At 29.1% G+C, this 20,000-nt stretch overlaps 1 protein-coding gene across 2 annotated transcripts in view; it reads right to left on the bottom strand.

Moving 5' to 3' along the window:
• The window catches only part of LOC122632550 (IQ motif and SEC7 domain-containing protein 1), a 105,353-nt gene that overhangs the window by 56,396 nt on the left and 28,957 nt on the right, over nucleotides 1-20,000 (bottom strand). The window contains exon 1 of one of the 2 annotated variants that reach the window (XM_043819475.1): nucleotides 7,681-7,967. The exons of the other annotated variant lie outside the window; for it this stretch is intronic. Within the exon in view, the coding sequence (XP_043675410.1) occupies nucleotides 7,681-7,778 (98 nt within the window). The 5' untranslated portion in view covers nucleotides 7,779-7,967. Of the gene's footprint in view, nucleotides 1-7,680; nucleotides 7,968-20,000 lie in introns of those variants that run through there. 2 annotated transcript variants of the gene reach the window in all.

Here is a 20,000-nt window from a genome sequence, read left to right as displayed (position 1 = left end):
TCCGGTAGTATTATAGGTAGTAGGTACATATATAAATATATATATATATGTATTTATATATGTATATATACCATTCGTAAAAGGCCATGCATGCGAATTTTATTCTCGAAACCTCGGCAATGATTTTCTTTTCTCTTTCATTTTTATTTTCTTTCTTTCTTTTTTTTTTTTGTCATCGTCGTCGTTTCGTCACTATATAATAAATACTAACAATAAGTTAACAATCTTATTCGTGTATACTGTTACTTGTAAAATACGCGCGCGCATTTATGACACAACAGAGACTTGTCGGCACTTTTTTACGATCCCCGATCCCACGCGTTAGAATTAAAGTGTAAGAAAGAAAGAGAGAGAGAGAGAGAGAGAGAGAGAGAGAGAGAGAGAGAGAGAGAGAGAGAGAACACTTTGACTATCGATTCTCGATTGACACGAATACGATGCTGAAAAAAGCTACCTTTCTCGTCCTCTTTCATAGTTTTTCTTTTTTTTCACAAAAAAGAATTACGAAAATATTTAGTAGGTACACATAGATATATAAAATTGTGTACATGCGAACTAATTTTCTTTTCTTTTCTTTTTTATGCTTTTCTTTTTTTTTCCTCTAATAAATTATTGGAAAAAAAATATATATATATGAACGTACACTATTTTTCATAAAAAAAAAGCACTTATAAACAATGATTAATAATAATAATAGAAAAAAATATATGTTCGCTCACGATTACATATCTGCTTGATATCTTGATTATAAAAAATAAAAAATGAAGATATTGAAAGAAAAAAATCGATCATTAAAATATCATGAAGCACACGATCTTTTCTTAACGAACAATAAATAAAACGTGTCAATCATATTTCACGAAAAGATCGTACAAGAGATTTTTGAAAGAGATTAGACAGATATATATATATATATATAAGATGACTGAGTTAATAATCTATAAGAGAGTTTTATAGGAGTTATAGAATTATGGATATGATTCACTTCTTTGCAAACATAATTTTCGAAAGCCTTACGAAGGAGAACGAAGAAGAAACGAGGCGTTACATCTTATGTGGAAGAGAGTTAACGTTAGAAGCGTACTGAGCTGTAAACTATATACATAGATAAATATATATACGTACATACAACGAAATACACATAATGTACATACGCATATTCCATAAAATAACGCAACTACAGGCCGGACCAAAAGTTCTTAATTGATTTCGAACACAAATTACATTCTTTTCAATTTCTTCTTTTTTTTTTTCCAAACGTTTTAAATTCCCAGCGATTGATCGGACGATACCATTTTGCGTAACTCGATTTTGTAGTTTTACAGTTTGATTACAAAAAAAAAAAAAAAAAAAAAAAAAAAAAAAGAAAGAAAGAAAGAAAAGAGAAAGAATTAATTTAAAAGGCTTCGAAAACGAATAATTGATTTTCAACGATCGTCGTCTAAAAACTTTTTTGATCCGTCTAGAAACTTTTCGAGTCATCTAGTAACTTTTGACTCAGCCTGTACATATATACATACAAATATATATACATATATATACACACTATAATATGGAATTGTTCAATATGCATATTTCATATAGTTATACCACTATATACGTATACATATATATATATATATATATATATATATATATATACGTATACACAGATATATAAGTTAAATCTAGAGAGAGTAGAGGGGTAAGGGAGAAGAAGAGGAGGGATACAGAGAGAACAGGAGAAGGGAGGAGGGGAAACGACCTTGTCTATAATAGCGCAATATCTATGGAGTGACCTAGTCTAAGCGTACCATTCACCGATCTGATTATCTATAGTTAACGGATTAAGGGGCGCTCATGCGCCACGGATGCCTTCTTTCTCTTTCTCTTTCTCTTTTTCTCTCTCTCTCTCTCTCTCTCTCTCTCTCTCTCTCTCTCTCTCTCTCTCTCTCTCTCTCTCTCTCTCTCTCTCTATCAATCTCTATTTTCTTTCTTGTCTAGTTCTTCTTTTATGTGATTTTCACTAGATCCAACGTTAACATCGGATATGTTATAAATAAGTCGAAATGTTACGATGTATGTATATATAGTTTTTATTAATATTTAGCTTGATTCATATAAATCATGTTAGAATGTTGTAGGAAATAATATTAGTAAGGTTTAATTAGAAAATTTCTACGTTACTAGTTAATTTAATATATGTATGTCGATATATATTATGTATATGTATATATGTACATGTATTATGTATATACGTACGTATTGAATTCGATCGATAAATAATTTTGGAATTTCCAATAAGTAATAACTATGATTGATTATTAATTAGAAAATTTCTATGTTATTAACTAATCCAACATACGTCCGTATATATTTGTCTCTATATAAGACATACATACATACACAGATATTTATACATACGTAGATGTAGACGAATGAAAATATTATAAAATGATAATTTATCATTCTGTAAAATAATAATCGATTCCAATTAATAGTAATAATTCTTACAAAGCGTTCGTAGTTCTGCGTCTTATCATCTCGGTTGCTTTCCAAGAACTGATGACGATCATTATTGATAAATAAATCTTCTTTCTTTCTCTCTATCTCTTTCGTTTTCTCCGAAATGTTTAGAAACATTTGTATCCTTGAGATGTACTAAAAGTCTTCAGCTCTCTCTTTCTCTCGCAATAATATATCTACGCATATAACTCCGGATACATACATATATACTTATCGAAAAACAATGAAATAATTAATTATCGATCTCGTGACTTTATTATAATTAACGAGATAATCGGAACAAATTAATTTCGAACGAGAAAAAAAATAATTGATCATCGATATCGAAATTTAATTATAATCAGAAAGAAAAATCTGAACGGAGTCATTTCGAATGAGGAAAAGTAGCAATTATTATTAAAAAAAAAAAAAAAAACAAAAAATTAATCGATACGATCTTCATTAAAAATTAATTAAAATTATATTATGAGCAATGATTTATAATAGAATATAAGAATGTAATCGAATCTAATTAATATTATTAATAATTTTTCTTTGAGAACTCGTTATTAGACGTCTTATCACCTCGGCTGCTTCCCGAGAACTGACGGTGATCGTTGTTGAAAAACACATCTCCCCCCCCTCTCTCTCTCTCTGTCTTCTTCTGTCTATTTGTCTCTATCTTTCTCTAGATTGTCTAGAAATGGCTGTATCATCCAAACAAACTTACGTCTTTACTACATTCTCAACAATATGTATTCATGTATTTGTACACATACTCACACACATACGCACACACTAGTCAGTAACATACGTATGTATATACAGAACAGATCAAAAGTTTCCAAGTGATTTTAAATAGCTTTAAATAGCTTAGTTTCGTTTCCAAAACATATTGACCAAATTTGTTCTTTGTTTCTTTTTTCTTTTACAAATCGCCATACTACAAGTCTATGAATTTTATTATTCCTCGATTAAAAAAAAAAAAAAAAAATAGTTAAAAGTTTCAAAAATGATTAATTGATTTTTCGAAGTACATATACACGTATGTTTCTTTTTTATCAAATAAATATCCTGTAGCTAAGTGAAAATAAAAATAAAAAATGAGAACAGGAAGAAATCCAATAGCTAATAAATGTCGAGAGAAGAGAGAGAGAGAGAGAGAGAGAGAGAGAGAGAGAGAGAGAGAGAGAGAGAATCTTAAATTTGTTAAAAGTCAATTAAAACAATCAGTTCGATCTCGTCAACGATAAAAAAGAAAAGAAGCCTTTGTACGTTCTTACCGAACGTATATAACGAAAGAAAGAAAACAAAAGATAATAATAATAAAAAAAAATAAAATAAAATAAAATAAAAAAAAAATCTTTCCCTATAAAATGGACAATATGAAGTAGCCGTGTAAATTTATTTTGTTTCAGTAGCCGTGGTTTCAGGTTAGCTGGTTTAACGTTGAAATCGATGTAATCGGCGCAACAGATCAATGAACGCACGATCAAAGGCATGCAAAGAACGTTTGAGAGCAAACGAGACAGATACATACATAGAAAGAGAATGAGAGAGAAAGAGAGAGAGAAAGAGAGATAGAGAGAGAGAGAAAGAAAGAGAGAGAATGGCCTTTGACGTACATACGTACGTACACACACACATATACGTTTCGTACCGTACGTCCATACTTATGCGTTTCTAAACCGGATAAATACGCTTAGAGAATTCGTGCGAGCACGCGGCACAACTGCGAATTTGAATGAAATTGTGGTGACACGGCTAAAATAAATCCGGAGAGTGAGCTGCTTGTGAAATCAAGCTGATTAACCCGCTGAAGTAGGCACGTACGTGTGTAATAATACAGTTCGGTGCGTACGTGTGTGTTTGTGCACGTGTGCATGTATATATGTATATTATTCTTGCAGGGCCGCATATATCATTTATCACAAGATGCAAGTACTTGAGAACAAAAGATCGAGAGGATTTACAATCTATCGTTCGTATACGCGTTTGCAAGCTTACTGTTTGTAAAAAATAATTATTGAGGAAAAAAAGAAATAACAGCTTAGTATATTTGCTAAAATCGAAAAGACTGGAATATTTTATTTTTATTGTTTTCACGTAAATTTAAATTCAGAACCGATTCATTTCGTATACTTCTTATTAAATAACGCATGTACGCATACGCGTGCAAACGCACCCAACGTCGCGTTATCTTAATTTCGTTAAAACATTTTTAACGTTAAATAATTAAAAACTTGTTACGAAGATACTGTCAACTTGTATTTTCGAAACTTACTTAGAAAAGGAAAGAAGAAAGGAAATAGAAGAGAAAAGGAGATAGGAAATAATGTATATAAATTTGATTAAATGAAACCGAGACTTGTTCGTTTAAGATCTCATAATGATACTGCGGCTGCGAGTCTTCAATAACTATAAATACAGTCCTCTGTTCTTGACTTAATATAGTAGTAATCTTCGTGGTGCATAAGTATGTATTATATTTGCATAATGTGATCGTAAGTACGAAGAGGATACCAATATGGCGCCTGAACTTGATGGTCAAGATGGACAAAAAGGAGGAAAGAAAAAAAAGAAAAGAAAAAAAGTAGAAATAGAATAAAATAATAATAATAATAAACATATTAGTTTCGAAGTTAACTTTGAAAATGATTTATCGAAGCATTAAAAAAAAGTATGAGTGAATGTGTGTGTGTGTGTGTGAGAGAGAGAGAGAAAATGTACAGACATCCTCAAAAAAAAAAAAAAAAAAAAAAGAAAAGAAATAAAAAATAAATAAATAAAAAAGCCGTCTGTTCCTTGTCGGACCTTTTCTGCTTTGGTATAGAAAGGCAAATGTAAAAAGAAAAAAAAAAAAAAAAAGAAAAAGAAAAAGGAAAAGAAAGAAAGAAAAACGAAAAAGAAGAGTTCTCTTCGTTCCATGCAGTTAATTATTTGCGTTCTCCGATCTACCATATTGCTTTCATATTCAACGTTTGCTATGTATGTATGTATGTATGTATATCATGAATAGAGTAGAAATTGTACTATTTAAAATTCTATTCTACGTAGATACACGAGCGTCGTTGGTTGGGATATATTTTTTGTTTGGTTCTTTATATTTTTTATTCTTTTTTTCTTCTACCCTTTTATCTTTTCTATATAATGAAACTACTATAACATTACTACGAACGAGATGAATGTTAGAATAGTCTCGACGATCCGGAAAATATTGAAACGTATGTACCGTCGTTTGTGATCTCGTATGTGTATGTTTATATGTATATGTATGCATGTTTGATGTATATACGTATGTATGTGCACGTGTTGGATCACACTACGTGTCAATCTAAATTTAAAAAAAAAAAAAAAAAAAAAAAAATGCAATACGAGCGAAATCGTTTGACGATGTTCTCAAAAGCCGAGGAAACCATAATCGATTCTTTTTAACTCTTTTCTTTTTTTCGTTCTCTCTCTCTCTCTCCGTTTCCTTCTTTTTATTAATTTATTTTTGTTTTTTTTTTTTTTTGAACGATCGTTACTTTCACTCGTTAAAAAAAGAATGGTAATAATAAAAATAAATAATAAAAAAAATAATAAATAAAATAATAATAAAATATATTGCAAATACCCGGTGTATAAATTAAAACGAGACGAGTCAAGGTTCCTGTCGTCGTAGATTGAAGAAAGGAAATGTTAGAGAGTAATAGAAGTTACGAGTGTGTTAATTCCCGTGCGTAATTCAAGCACGTTAGAGAACGGCTCTAACGCGTTAACTTTACCTATCTTCCCTCTCCCCTTCCCTACTCATCTACTTTTCCCATGAAATTATATTCGCACGCGTAATATACGTTTCGGGAAGTAACAATTACGTCGTCTACGACTTCGAAATTCAAATATTAAAGAACGCGGAATACGTGCATAAGCGATTATGTCATTTTCATTTGTGAATGTTACGTATGATCGATCGTTACAATGATCGATCGATCGTTGCAACGATTACGCACATCGATATTTACATCGATTTTTTAATCGTTCAAATAGTTTACAAATATATTTTGATAACGAATTTATTCATAAAAAAAATAAATGGATGAATGAATGAATGAATGAATGAATGAATGAATGAATGAATGAATGAATGAAGAGTGATAATAATGATGAAAATTTTTGTAATACCTGCGTTACGATCTATATTAATCATTTGTTATTAATAACAACAAGAAATTTTTTGATGAAAAATAAAAATAAATGATAATGATTAAAATTTATTTCAAATCTACGCATCACGAGATATATAAATAATTTACAAACAGAGATGAAATACTTTTATTTAATATTAACGATCTTTTTTAATAATTAATTAACTAAGTAATTAATTAATTAATTAATTAAAAGAATATGTATTTGTGATCAATATTTTTTTTTGTTTTCGTAAAGACTTCAAAACGACGTGTAAATTAATAATACGTATATAAATAAAGAGAAAAATATATATTATTAACAAACATTAAAACAATATTAATACAAATTAATAATATTTTCGTGTTAACGGATGCGACTAATGTTTTTATTGCGATTTACGTATGCGAAATAATTGAGAGTAGAATTATGTCGAATGGAAAGTGGCTAACCACTTGTGGTAGAACAAACGCCAGTAGGAGTAGTTCTGTGTTCCAAACGATTACGGTGAACGTATTTTAAAGCCACATATTAGTGATATATATGTGTCGAGCTTTCATATCCACAAGCTCATATAAATCATTCGGTTATCGTATATTACGTTCATACAATTCAACGTCAAACCGAAGTGCCTATTACTATCAACTATGTACACACACGTTCACAAACACATACGTATAGGTATAATATATATGTGTATATATTATATATAATAAATAATATTAAGTATATATAAAAATGTCTTTTTTCATTAGTACTTCGAATAATAATTTTCTTATTATTAGTATCTAAATTATTATTATTTAATATAATTGATATAATAATATAACAATATGATACCAATATATATATATATATTAAATTATTATTATTGTTGTTGTTTTTATATTCATAAAATGTAAATATTATGTTATAAAAATTTGATAAGTAGAAAAATGTATCCTTCTTTTACTATACATTTTTCTATACTATACACACACACATACATATTATCTATACACTGTCTTTTTATATATAAATAAAACTTACCTATAATGATTTTTACGACAAAAAATAATCGAATGGCATACGACATTGTGTAAGAAACTTTCGCACGTGATCACTTTTGTAGAATGTAGTTTTGACATCGCGAGCTCGGAAGACACTGTTATCGATCATTCGAAATGATAATGTATTTTCCGATCAAGTTGTACGATCGGTTGCTTTTAGAGGACGAAGATCTTTCAGAAAGAGAATCGTTCAGATTCTGTTATCTTATCTCTAATATGTCGTCACGATTGTCTTTGGCGCACACGTATATCAATTTACACGTGTTTGTGAATAATACGTTAACAAAAAGAAAAAGAAAAAGAGAAAGAAGAAAAATAAGTGAAAAACAAGGGTCAATATTTTGGCAATCGTTAATATTGTTAATAAAAAATATTTATTTTCTTTTTTCTTTTTTAGTTATACGTATCTTCTTTATTTTTAATTCGAGTCACGCGAAATAACTTCCAATCGTTAATTAGATTTATTTATGCAGATTTTATTCACTCTTATTCTGTTAATTCGTATTCATTCATTATTTATATGTACGTAATATATATATATATATATATATATATATATATATATATGTCGATTTTAATTCATTAATTTGTTTATTCATTCATTCATTCATTTATTTATTTTTTGATCTATTGTTAATTATTAATTTATCACTCGAATCACAATCGACGATTAATATCATCTAAATTTGGATTTCTTTTTTATTTCCTTTTCATTATTAATCATTAATCTATTTCAAATAATCTATGAGACGTAATATCAATTGATACGCGTCATAACAAATACTTCATTTATATTATTAATCATCTATTTGTTTTTTCAACGATTCGTAATCGTCAATTTCTATTTAGTTCCTTTTGTCTTACTTCTTTTACTTATTATTGTTTATTGATAATTATAAACAACACTGATAGTTAAAACATATGAAATAAAAATTAAAAAAAAAAGAAGAAAGGACAGAGCGATTACAAAAATAAAAAATTCATTTCTGAAAAATAATAAAATCGATCATAATCGAAAATACTTTACGATACGTTCCGAATGAAACATTTTATATTATTTTACGATAAAAATAAAAAAAATAAAAAAAAAAAAAAGGAAAAATAAAAAAAAAGAAAAAAGAAATCGCTGTTGTTTAATTAATGATGGATCGATTATTAACTTGGGGCCGAACACTTTAATCTCAAAATACGCCCACGTTATCGCGTTTTACGCCTCTGTTATATAATGCGAAAAACGAAAAAGCAATCTTATCGAAAAAATTTCTAAACCGATATTGTTAATTCATGACGTTGATAGGTAGGTAAGTACCGTTAAAAGATATATTGTCATTTGATATATACATTTGACGTAAAACTCCGACTTAATTCAGAGTCCTGTGATTTAAATAAAATCGATAGAAAGAGAATGAGAGAAAGAGAGAAAGAGAAGGAATATAGACGGATATTTATTGTGAAACGTCAGTCGGAGCTATGCAAGTAAGATTATTAAACAAATAGGATACAACTGGGACAGAGCTTATCCTTTTCGCGCATACACGAGCATGCACCAATATCGAATATGCAACGATATGTTTTTTATTCTGGCAAAAAAAAAAAAGAGAAAAAGAAAAGAAAAATATAAAATACGCAGCATTTCATTAGAGTGAATTTTTTAAACGATGGATCAATTGTTTAAAGAAGAAAATCAAGGGAGATGTTTTTCTCTTTTCTTCTTTTTTCTTTCTTTTTTTTTCGTCGAAATTACGTTTTTTTCTTTTTTTTTTTTTTTTTTTTTTTTTGGTACGATTAATGATCGAACTTAATTAATCGAAACTCGATCTCATTCATTCTGGCTGTCTTTCTTTTTGTCGTATATTTTTTGTTTTTCTTCTGTCTTTTTTAATACTACGAAAATATCATAAAGATCCATAGGAAAATATTTCATAGGAAAAAATAAAGTCTCCAAGTAGATATAATTGAAATAATCATTACATCATAAAATAATAATCGTTTATCTCGGAAAATGATCGATTTCGTTTCAATTGTCTTATAATGTAAATATATGTACTCGATTTTTTTATGGAATATAAAGAATTTTTAATCGAGTTAATAAGATATATTATATCATCGAAATCTCGACGTTGTAATTATATTATGATCACAAACAAAAAATAAAAATATAAAACAATTGTACTTACACAAGAATCCGAAGGAGGGAGATGAATTACGAAGAGACGAGAAAACAAAATTAAAAAAAAAAAAAGAAAAAAAAGAAAGACAAAAAATACAAAATTGTCTTTGTTCACTCCACGATCACTCGTCTCGAGATTAAAAAAAAAAAAAAAAGAGAGAACAAAGAAAAAAAGAAAAGAAAAGAAATAAAAAAAATCATTCAAATTTTAATGCGATGATCTCGAAGAAGATCGTCGATAAGATTTTATTTCGATCGGATCGAAAACTTTTTTTCTATTATTTTCTAATGGATAAAAAAAATGTGTCGATATGTACAATACACACACGTACGCATACACACACACACAAACACACACTTATACACACATACATATATATATATATATATATATATATATGTAAGTATATAAATAAATACAATCCGAAAAATAAACACTCGATTACGCGCGCGCACACACACCATACTTCTATGGTCCTCCGAAGAAAATAAAGTTTTACGTATGGGACAACATGAAGCGACGTATAACGGCGCGTATCTGCACCATCAAAATTGTATGGTCTCTATCTATATAAAGGAAAAAGGAGGGTGTACTGGCACAAGTTAAACCTATAAAGCCCGTGGCCCGATCGATATTAACGCTATGGGGTCCCTCTCTTTTTCTATCTCTCTTTTCCATATGCGAATACGTCCGAAACAAATGGAAAATATATCGAGAACAACTGGTACAGTTATTTGAAACATACTAACCCCATAATACATAATTACAATTTTGTTTGATTATTAATTATATGTATTCGTGATTGATCTTTGAAAAAAAAAAAAGAAAAAGAAAGAAAAAAGGAAAAGAGAAAAATATAAATTCTTTTTTATCGAAATCGACGAATTTAATCGTTACTGGTATATCATATTCATTATTATTTATCTTATGTTATGTGTGCGTGTGTAAAACAATATATTATTCATGTTAGTATTATCATACTAATCTCATGATGTATAATAACGATTATGAATTTATTCGATTATTAATAATATGCATTTGTGATCGATCTTCGAAGAAAAAAAAAAAAAAAAAAAAATAATAATAATAATAATATAGATATTATTGCTATCGACGAATTTAATGGTTATCGAAATATCATATTCCCTATCATTCATTCTATATATTTCATATTATTTTACATATATGTATATATGTACATACATTTTCTCATTAATATTATTAATTACAGGAAACGATTATTATATATAAAGATATCGTAGAAATCGAGGAACGAAATTTTCGGCAATGTATCATAATTATTACTGTTCGCTCTATTTCATATCATATTACTTACATACATATATATAAACGCACACGTATGTATACATAAATCACTCTCATTAACATTGTTAATCACACGAAATGATCATAAACGATATCGTAGAAGTTGAATAATGAAAATTATTATCGGAATATCATAATCATGAAATAAGAATAATTATATAAAAAAAAAAAATACTATAGAAATCAATGATATTTCAATGGTAAATCAATCACATAATTATTACTGTTATATATATTCCTAATTTGTTCTATTATACACACACACACATGTATATATATATATATATATATGTGTACAAACATATATATCACTATAATATATATATATATACACACACACACACCATATATATATATATATATATATATATATATCATTCTAACTAATATTGTTACAGAGACGAAATGAGCATCGTAGAAAGGAATAATTAAGACACATTCGAACTCCCCGAGCTGAGTCATTCGATGAAAATTGGCTCGAGCGTAGTGCGATGGTAAAAGGTTCCATTTAAAGAGAGAGAAAGAGAGAGAGAGAGAGAGAGAGAGAGAGAGAGAGAGAGAGAGAGAGAGAGAGAGAGAGAGCGAGAGCGAGAGAGAGAGCGTTAGGAGGGGAAAGTCATGGTGAATGATTCAGAAGGGTGGAACTGTGAAAAAGAGAAAGAAAGAAAGAGAGGAGAGAAAGAGAAAGAGAGAGAGAGAGAGAGAGGGAGAAAGAGAGAGAGAGAGAGAGAGAGAGAAAGAGAGGAAGGGTCGATGAAGGAACGACTAAAAATCAATAACGTTCCCACTTTCGTTCTCGTTCGCGTTTCTTTCAACATTTCTTTCATTGTCAGTTCTCTCTTTAATTTATAAATAGAAACGAGTCTATTCGGTTTCGAGTTGGAGGATATTTAGAACTTTCGTTAACAAGAAAAAGACCGCACATCAGAAATAAAATAGTAGCATTACGAGAAAAGGGAATTCGAAAGTTAATTGACATAGTTTGCTTTGTTATTTTATATTGGCAAAACTTTTTATCCATGCCTATTCTCTGTTAGTCTATTTATCTGTATATATGTGTTTGTGTGTGTGTGTGTGTGTACGTACGTAATATAGATAAGTATATATAAAAAATACCTATCTGACATTGGCACCTTTTCCATGAAACCCAATTGCTTTATTATTCAAAGACTAGAAACTCGGTTTCGGGAACTGGCAACGATTCAAGTTTACATTCCGATTCAAGATACGTGACATCGTTCGTGACATTTCTATTTCTATCTTTTTTTTTTTTTTTTATTCTTTTCTTTCTCTTTTTTTGTACTTTTTTTTCTGCCTTAAAAATTCTACCTTTCTAACGCTCTCCAATCCCTTGCTTAATTCTATTTTCTCGTACAAAATTATATCCTACAGGATTGCATGATGGTTAGATGGAAGAGAAATAGAAAAAAAAAATAAATAAATAATAGTAATAATAATAATATGGAAAAATTTTCTTTACACACGATGTCATTATAAAGTGAAATAGCAAATTTACAAAATACAAATATATAAATCCCTAAATCTTAAACGGGTCAAAACTAGCTAGATCGATCTTAAAAAATGATTTACTCATTTTTCCCAGACGATTCAGATAAAACAGAATTTTTATCTATTTTCAATCTATGAATCTATGAAGGACCTCAATCGACGAGTATAATACATAATCAACGATCCCTATATATTACACATTGAATCACAAATATATAAAAATAGATTTAATCACTTTCGATCGTTATGAGTTTCTATTTATATATATATATATATATATATATATATATATATATATATATATATAAAAAGTGAGCGCGCCCGTATGTACGCTAGATAAAGAGAGAAAGGTGAAAGGTAAAACTTTTCACGTTTGCATTTCACTTCCTCGTACGATATAACACGATGTAAGTGCATACATCTTTTCGTTAGAAAGGCCCAATCGATTTTAAAAGGAATTATCGATTTTAAAAGAATTATCGATTGCTAATTGATCGTTCGATGAAAAGATGGCGAAAGTGAATTTTATTTCCTTTCTGTGATACTATTTTTACGGTCATGCGGTTAGCTATTTCTGTCGATTCCTTCTAGCGAGATTATTACAAAAGAGAATGAGAGAATGAGAAAGAGAGAGAGAGAGAGAGAGAGAGAGTGAGGGGTTGTTGACGAGGGGGTGACAATGCATCGGCTACCAGCAAGCAATACACCCCTGTGCGCACGCCAGCAATCGATAATAGTCTCGCACGTGCGATTTCAGGCTACGTCGAGCGTGTGTTTTGTGGCCCTACGAAGGGAAATCGATAGGCAAGGAAAAACGTTGCCTTTTCAAGGCCGTAGATCATATCTCCTTCCTTTTTTCTTTTCCTATTTTCTTTTTTTCATCTCTTCTTTTATTTAATATTACAAATTTTGGAATAATGAAATAAGAGGGTAAACGATTTTTGTATATTCTTTTTTCAGTTTTTCTTTTCTTTTCTTTTTTTTTTTTTTTTTTTTTGGAAAGGACGTTTTCAGGTATTTCTTAAGTATTATTCCTTTTTTATCGTTTGTTAATGTAATAGAATGTGATTAAATTTTATTTTATACATACACACACACACATATATATATATATATATATATATATATATATAATGTATTTAAATAACGAACGTTTCTTATTCTCTATTTATTTTTGTATTATATTTAATAAAAAATAAACAAACGTACGAATGAATAAATGATACTTTAATTAATTAATGAATGAATGAATTAATTACGAATATGGGAGAAGATATATTAAGAAATATTTTTAAATAGGATCTACATAGACGCGTATGAATGAAATTTGATAAATAAATAAAAAATAAATAAATAAGAAAAAAGAAGAAAAGAAAGAGAGAGAAATGGACAGAAACTCATACGTCACGTTAGAATATAAACTTGAAGGAACGATCGCGTGTGCACGAGGATCGTCTTACAGGCACAATTACACGCTTAATGTGCGAACGCATGTTACGCGAAAACGGAACGAGTTCTAACGCGATAATGTCTCCAGAAAGAAAAAGACAGAAAACTTTAAACGCGATCGTGTGTTCGGTACTCGTTCGACACACACACACACACACACACACACACACACACATTTACGCTTTCTCATCTCAATACATACACATACACGCGCTATATATATATATATATATATATACGTATGCATATTTGATCATTCTTTGATAACATATTTACGATTATTTTGTAAAAATGTCATCAACTGGTACTACCAAGTGAAAGAAACAAAACAAATGGCGGAACTTCCGAGTATCGCATTTTTTCTCCAACATTCTTATCTTCAACGAGATAAATGAAACTGATTTTATTTTTAAAGATTGATTCTTACCGAGAAAGGACATTTCACAATTTTCCATGTGATATTAAACGATAACGATAATATTCATACAATGAAAAGATAATAAAATAATAAATAAATAAATAAATAAATATATATATATAAAAAGTACAAAATTAAACAATAATCTTACGAATAAGTTAGAAATTAAATACATCATTAACGATAAAAAATAATAACGCTTGAATAATAACCAAAACTATCTCGCAATCAAATTTCTATCTCTTTTCTTCAGAGAACCTGAGATGTCTCTGAAACTAAAACTTAAAAATTGACGAATTGAGAAAAGAAAAAGAACAACAAAAACAAAAAGAAAAAAAAAAAAAAAAAGAAACGAAATTACTGACTGGATACAATTTCAACGAATGAATACAATGTTGACGAAAAAAAAAAAAAAAAAAAAAGAAAAAAGAAAAGAAAAAAAGAAAAAGAAAAAAAGAAAAAGTTAACGAGTAAAATAAATTTCCGTGTTATCAAAAGATCATTCATAATAAGATATTAAAGAAATTAATACGAGAAACGTGTTGGACAGTTACGGGACAGGTGCAATACGTTTAAAGGAAAGGAACGTCGACTTGGGAATAGAAATTTCTTTGAAATAAATGCTAACTCGATACTGGTTACTAGCCTAGGGATTATTTGTTGGTCGACTAACTAACACTAAGAGATCGTTGATGTGATGTCGGTAGTCGATTCTTAAGAAAAGTCTATAGCGTGTATACGTCACGTATACGTTTTTATCAATGTGCGTAACGTTTCGTATACGTGTTGGTTCATATCTATGGACTACCCACGCTGGCACCATTACTACCAACATTCACCAACACTATCAACATCGACATCACCACCATCGTCATCGTTGGCACGATGGTGCGGACTCGTTGTGTGCTCGCTCGACCGTTTGTGGGTTATACTCGACCCACGTAAAGTCGCCTTCCTCGGCCATTCTAAGCCACAAGGTTTCTCCCACATGATCACACAAACGCAAGCACTGTATACCGTAAAACACTATATACCGGGTGTCCATTCAATCATGTCAAAAAAAAAAAAAAAAAAAAAAAAAGTTTCGATTCGAATCGATCAACGTCAACGATCACTCTGTATTACGCTCGAAGATCGAAATATAATTTTTCGATAAAAGCGTGAAAAGATTCTGACGTCTCCTTCTGTACTCGTGTTTTATTTTGCAATTTTTTGAAACAAGAAAAAAAAGAAAGAAAGAATTTCTACCGAAAGATCGCATCATTTTTTCAGCGATAATCACTTTTTATCGGACTTTCATTCATTAAAGTATTTTTTTTGAAGATCGTAAAGATCGATGATCGAGCGGCTCGAACGTTGGCGCTTCTTCTGGAATGTTATTATCTATTCAAACACGATTCATTCTTTTACGAGATTGATAGAGACGTAAATATATACATATACGTATATATGTGTGTGTGTGTGTGTGTGTACATAGTGGACCGAAAAGTTTCTAGGTGATTTTAAACATCAATTAATCTTCTTCGAGACATTTTTAAAGTCTTGTAGTTTTACAATTTGAAAATAAAAGAAAATAAAATAAAAAAAAAAAAAAAAAGAAAAGAAAGAAAGAAAGGAAGAAAAACAAATTCAACCTGAAATGTCTCGAACAAGAGTAATTGAATTTTAAAATCACTTAGGAACTACTTTTGTTCGATTCTCCTTGTACGTACGTACGTACATGCACATACACATACAATTATTTATCTCTGACGTTAAATCAAACTTTCGTTTACGTACGATTCTAATTTAGATATATCCATCGTAATCAAAACGAACAAACGGATTACGAAGAAGAGATGAGAAAGAAAGAAAGAAAAAAAAAAAAGGAAACAAAAAAAAAGAGAAGAGAAGAGAAGAGAAGAGAAGAAGAAAAGAAAGGAAATAAATGAAAATGAAATTCATTAAACGAAAATTCTGCCTTTCGTTGTATAACCGTAGTATTTTTAATCAACATTCGTTGCGCTTTGTACAAAGGACCCTTTTGAAAATTACTTATATGCACGAGTCTGCCAGCCAAACGAGAAACAAACAAATAATGCGAAAAACAAAAATAAAAAAAAAAATAAAAAAAAAGGAAAGAAAGATATAATCACGTCAGTCAGAGATTAATTCCATCAACCCAAATTTCCTTTTTTCATTTTCCTTTTCTATTATACGTAGGTATTATGTATTGGTAAATATAATACGAAAAAATCTACTGAGCGTAAATAGAAATACAATTTCATGGAGGATGCCATACTATGACATGCCATGCCCCTTTTCCGTGAAAACAAAAGGGTAAATTAACAAAACGAGTATTGCTTATGGTGTACATATATGTGTGTGTGTGTGTGTGTGTGTGTATGTGTCTGTGTGTATTTGTGAATAGAATGCATTCTGGAATGGTTACGTTTACACGTATGAATTTACCTATGGGTGTACGACCTTTCCATTCGACTAACGTTTTGCATTCCAACCGCAAGATCGCTCCACCATTCACATCTTGTGCGTCCATATTGTCGGTATCGAGATTCGTCATTTTCATTTATTATTTACGTATTATTTATAAAACGAACGAAGGAAACGTTTTATATTTTATATGATTTTAGAGAATTTATAATATCCTTTTGGAATAAATTATCGTATAGATAATACAATATCTACCTATAGTTTAATAGTTAGCATTGATGCGAGATAGTACTTATCTTGTACTCTAAATACTATATAATAACATTATGAATATTTTTGTTATATATTATATATATTTAATTATGAAATTGTTCCTTCAACTTTTACGATTCGTTAACATACATTTCTATAGAGTTTATTTGAAAAAGAAAGAAAAAAAATTGATGATAATAATAATAATAATAATAATAATAATAATAATAATAATAATAATCAGATAAATATTTAATAGTACAGATTTAATATCATCTATGTTCATTAAAGATATCAAAAGTTTTTTAAACTCGAATATGTGATTCTTAGATATACGATCGCAGATACAAAATTACATCATACAAAATTCTTATATAATTGCGTGAAAGAGAGAAAGAGAGAGAGAGAGAGAGAGAATAATACAGAGAAAGAGGAAAAATACTATTTCCTCTTTCTGATAAATAATAATCCAAGCGTATCATGGTCGTCGTTAAAGCATTGTACTAGCATTGTTTTTGATAATCCGATAAAATTGCATACTCTCATACAGCAAGATTTCAAAGATTACACTTTTCTCCGTTTTTTCCCGAGTCGATTATGCTGCGTGCGAAGTAATTCATTGTTTGCATTCGAAAGAGAAAAAAAAAGACAACGAAAGGGAAAAGAAAGAAAGAAAGAAAGAAAGAAAGAAAGAAAGAAAGAAAGAAAGAGGGAGAGAGAGAAAGAGAGAGAAAGGAAAAAATAAGAGAGAAGATAAATCGCAGAGCTCCCTTTTTCATTTTGTAATCTCGAGTTAAAACGTACGGACAAAATTATCCGCATGATGATAGTGTACGAGAGAGAAAGAAAGAAAAAGAGAGAGAAAGAGAAAGAGAGAAAATAAAAATTGAACCTCCTTCCTTCTTTTTCTCTCTTTTCTTCTTCCTTTCTCTCCTTCATCTTCTTTGTCTCTGGCTGATATCGTATTATTCCAAAGAATTGCAGATAACATTCTAGTTCAATGATAGTGTACAATGATAATATATATATATATATATATATATATATATATATATATATATATATATTGATAAAGTTTTAAATCATAATAATTTATAATCAATTCTCCTCTTCTATCTACTTCTTACTTTCAATAATTTTTCTCTTACATCAGAGAACTGAAGTGAGATATCGAATATCCATATCACTTAATTCTTTTAATAGAAAAGAGCAATTTATCGATAGTTCGTAAAAATATATATATATTTTTTTTACATTACGTTATTTATAACTTTATTGATAATACAGGATTGGCCATAAAAAAGAATTCCCTCTTCGGGAGGAACAAATGTTTCTAGGTGAATCGAATAAGTTTACTAGAGACTTTCATATCGTATAAAATAAATTTTCTGAATCGTCCAAAAAAAAAAAAAAAAAAAAAAAAATATATATTAACAAATAAAAAAGGAAAACTTGGCGATTAAAATCTTTAAAGATATGACATTGACAAAAATAGGGATGTTGTATAATCGAAATCGAGATACATTAATACCTGACATTTCGTCGAGTTTCATCGAAAATAGAAAAATTATTTTAAGTGGAAACTTTTAATGACTCATTTATACAAGTTTTTATACAAGTACTTACTCACAGCGATGTAAGTACTTACATACACAAATACGTATTATATTGTACGTCAAAGAAACGTCGACAGGAAATGATGATAAAAGTACTTACTTAGTTACTTACAAGATAAGTGCGCACTAGAAAATAGCTTGATTTATTCTATCGGATAAACCTATTCATGCATTTTAATGAATACTTCGTAAAGGTACAGGTGTTGCCCTTTCGAAAAACTCTCTCTCTCTCTCTTTCTTTCTCTTACTTTCACTTTCATTCTCCTCACTCTTTTTCTCTATCTACCTAAATGAGTAAACGAAAAAAAAAAAGAAAAGAAAAGAAAAGAAAATAGAGAATATATTAATATTAACAAAATAACTAAGAAATTATATTAACAATAAAAAAATAATACAGCAAATATATTAACGTATTAATAAATAATAATAATGATAATAACATTATTATAATTATTAATGTATTCCTATAATTTTTATTATCGATATTCGATATTCGATATTCGATCTTCTGGTGTTAACTATTTAAGAGGATATTATCGTCGCCAATCGAGACCAAGAAAATTGCTGGCTGATCGATCGAATACTCTAAGTGAAGCATTAATAATAATAATAAAAAAAAAAAAGAAAAAAAAGAAAAAAAAATCATGACCCTTTCAGGGTTATAACGTTACTTTTATGCGATACTTTTACTTGATATTATATCAATCGTGAACTACTTACGCAATGATTCGTAATCGAACTTCGTAAAGGCTTAATCGTGATGAACAAAATCAAGAGACAAGAACAAAGAGAGAGATAGTACATACAAAAAAATAAAACAATATTTTTCATTCACTTTTCTTTCTAGTAAAAAATATATATATAGATATAGAATATCGAAAAAGTATCTATATATATATATTCGTAAGGAGCAAATTCATTTGTAAGTATATATACATATATGTTGAATCAAATTATAGTGGTCTGACCGGACTCTTTGTGTCTCACTTGATGTCACCGATCATGCTTCATTTCTCTCAAGTGTAATTCCATTCTACATTACTATTGTGCATCTTCATAATACATACTATAGATAAATGACGTTCAAAACGTTTTTCATATGCCAATGAAAAAAAAAAAAAAAAAAAAA

Source organism: Vespula pensylvanica, chromosome 10, assembly GCF_014466175.1.
Source record: "Vespula pensylvanica isolate Volc-1 chromosome 10, ASM1446617v1, whole genome shotgun sequence".
NCBI lineage: Eukaryota > Metazoa > Arthropoda > Insecta > Hymenoptera > Vespidae > Vespula > Vespula pensylvanica.
Note: the sequence above shows the minus strand (reverse complement) of the source record. Positions and strands in the feature narration are given on the sequence as shown.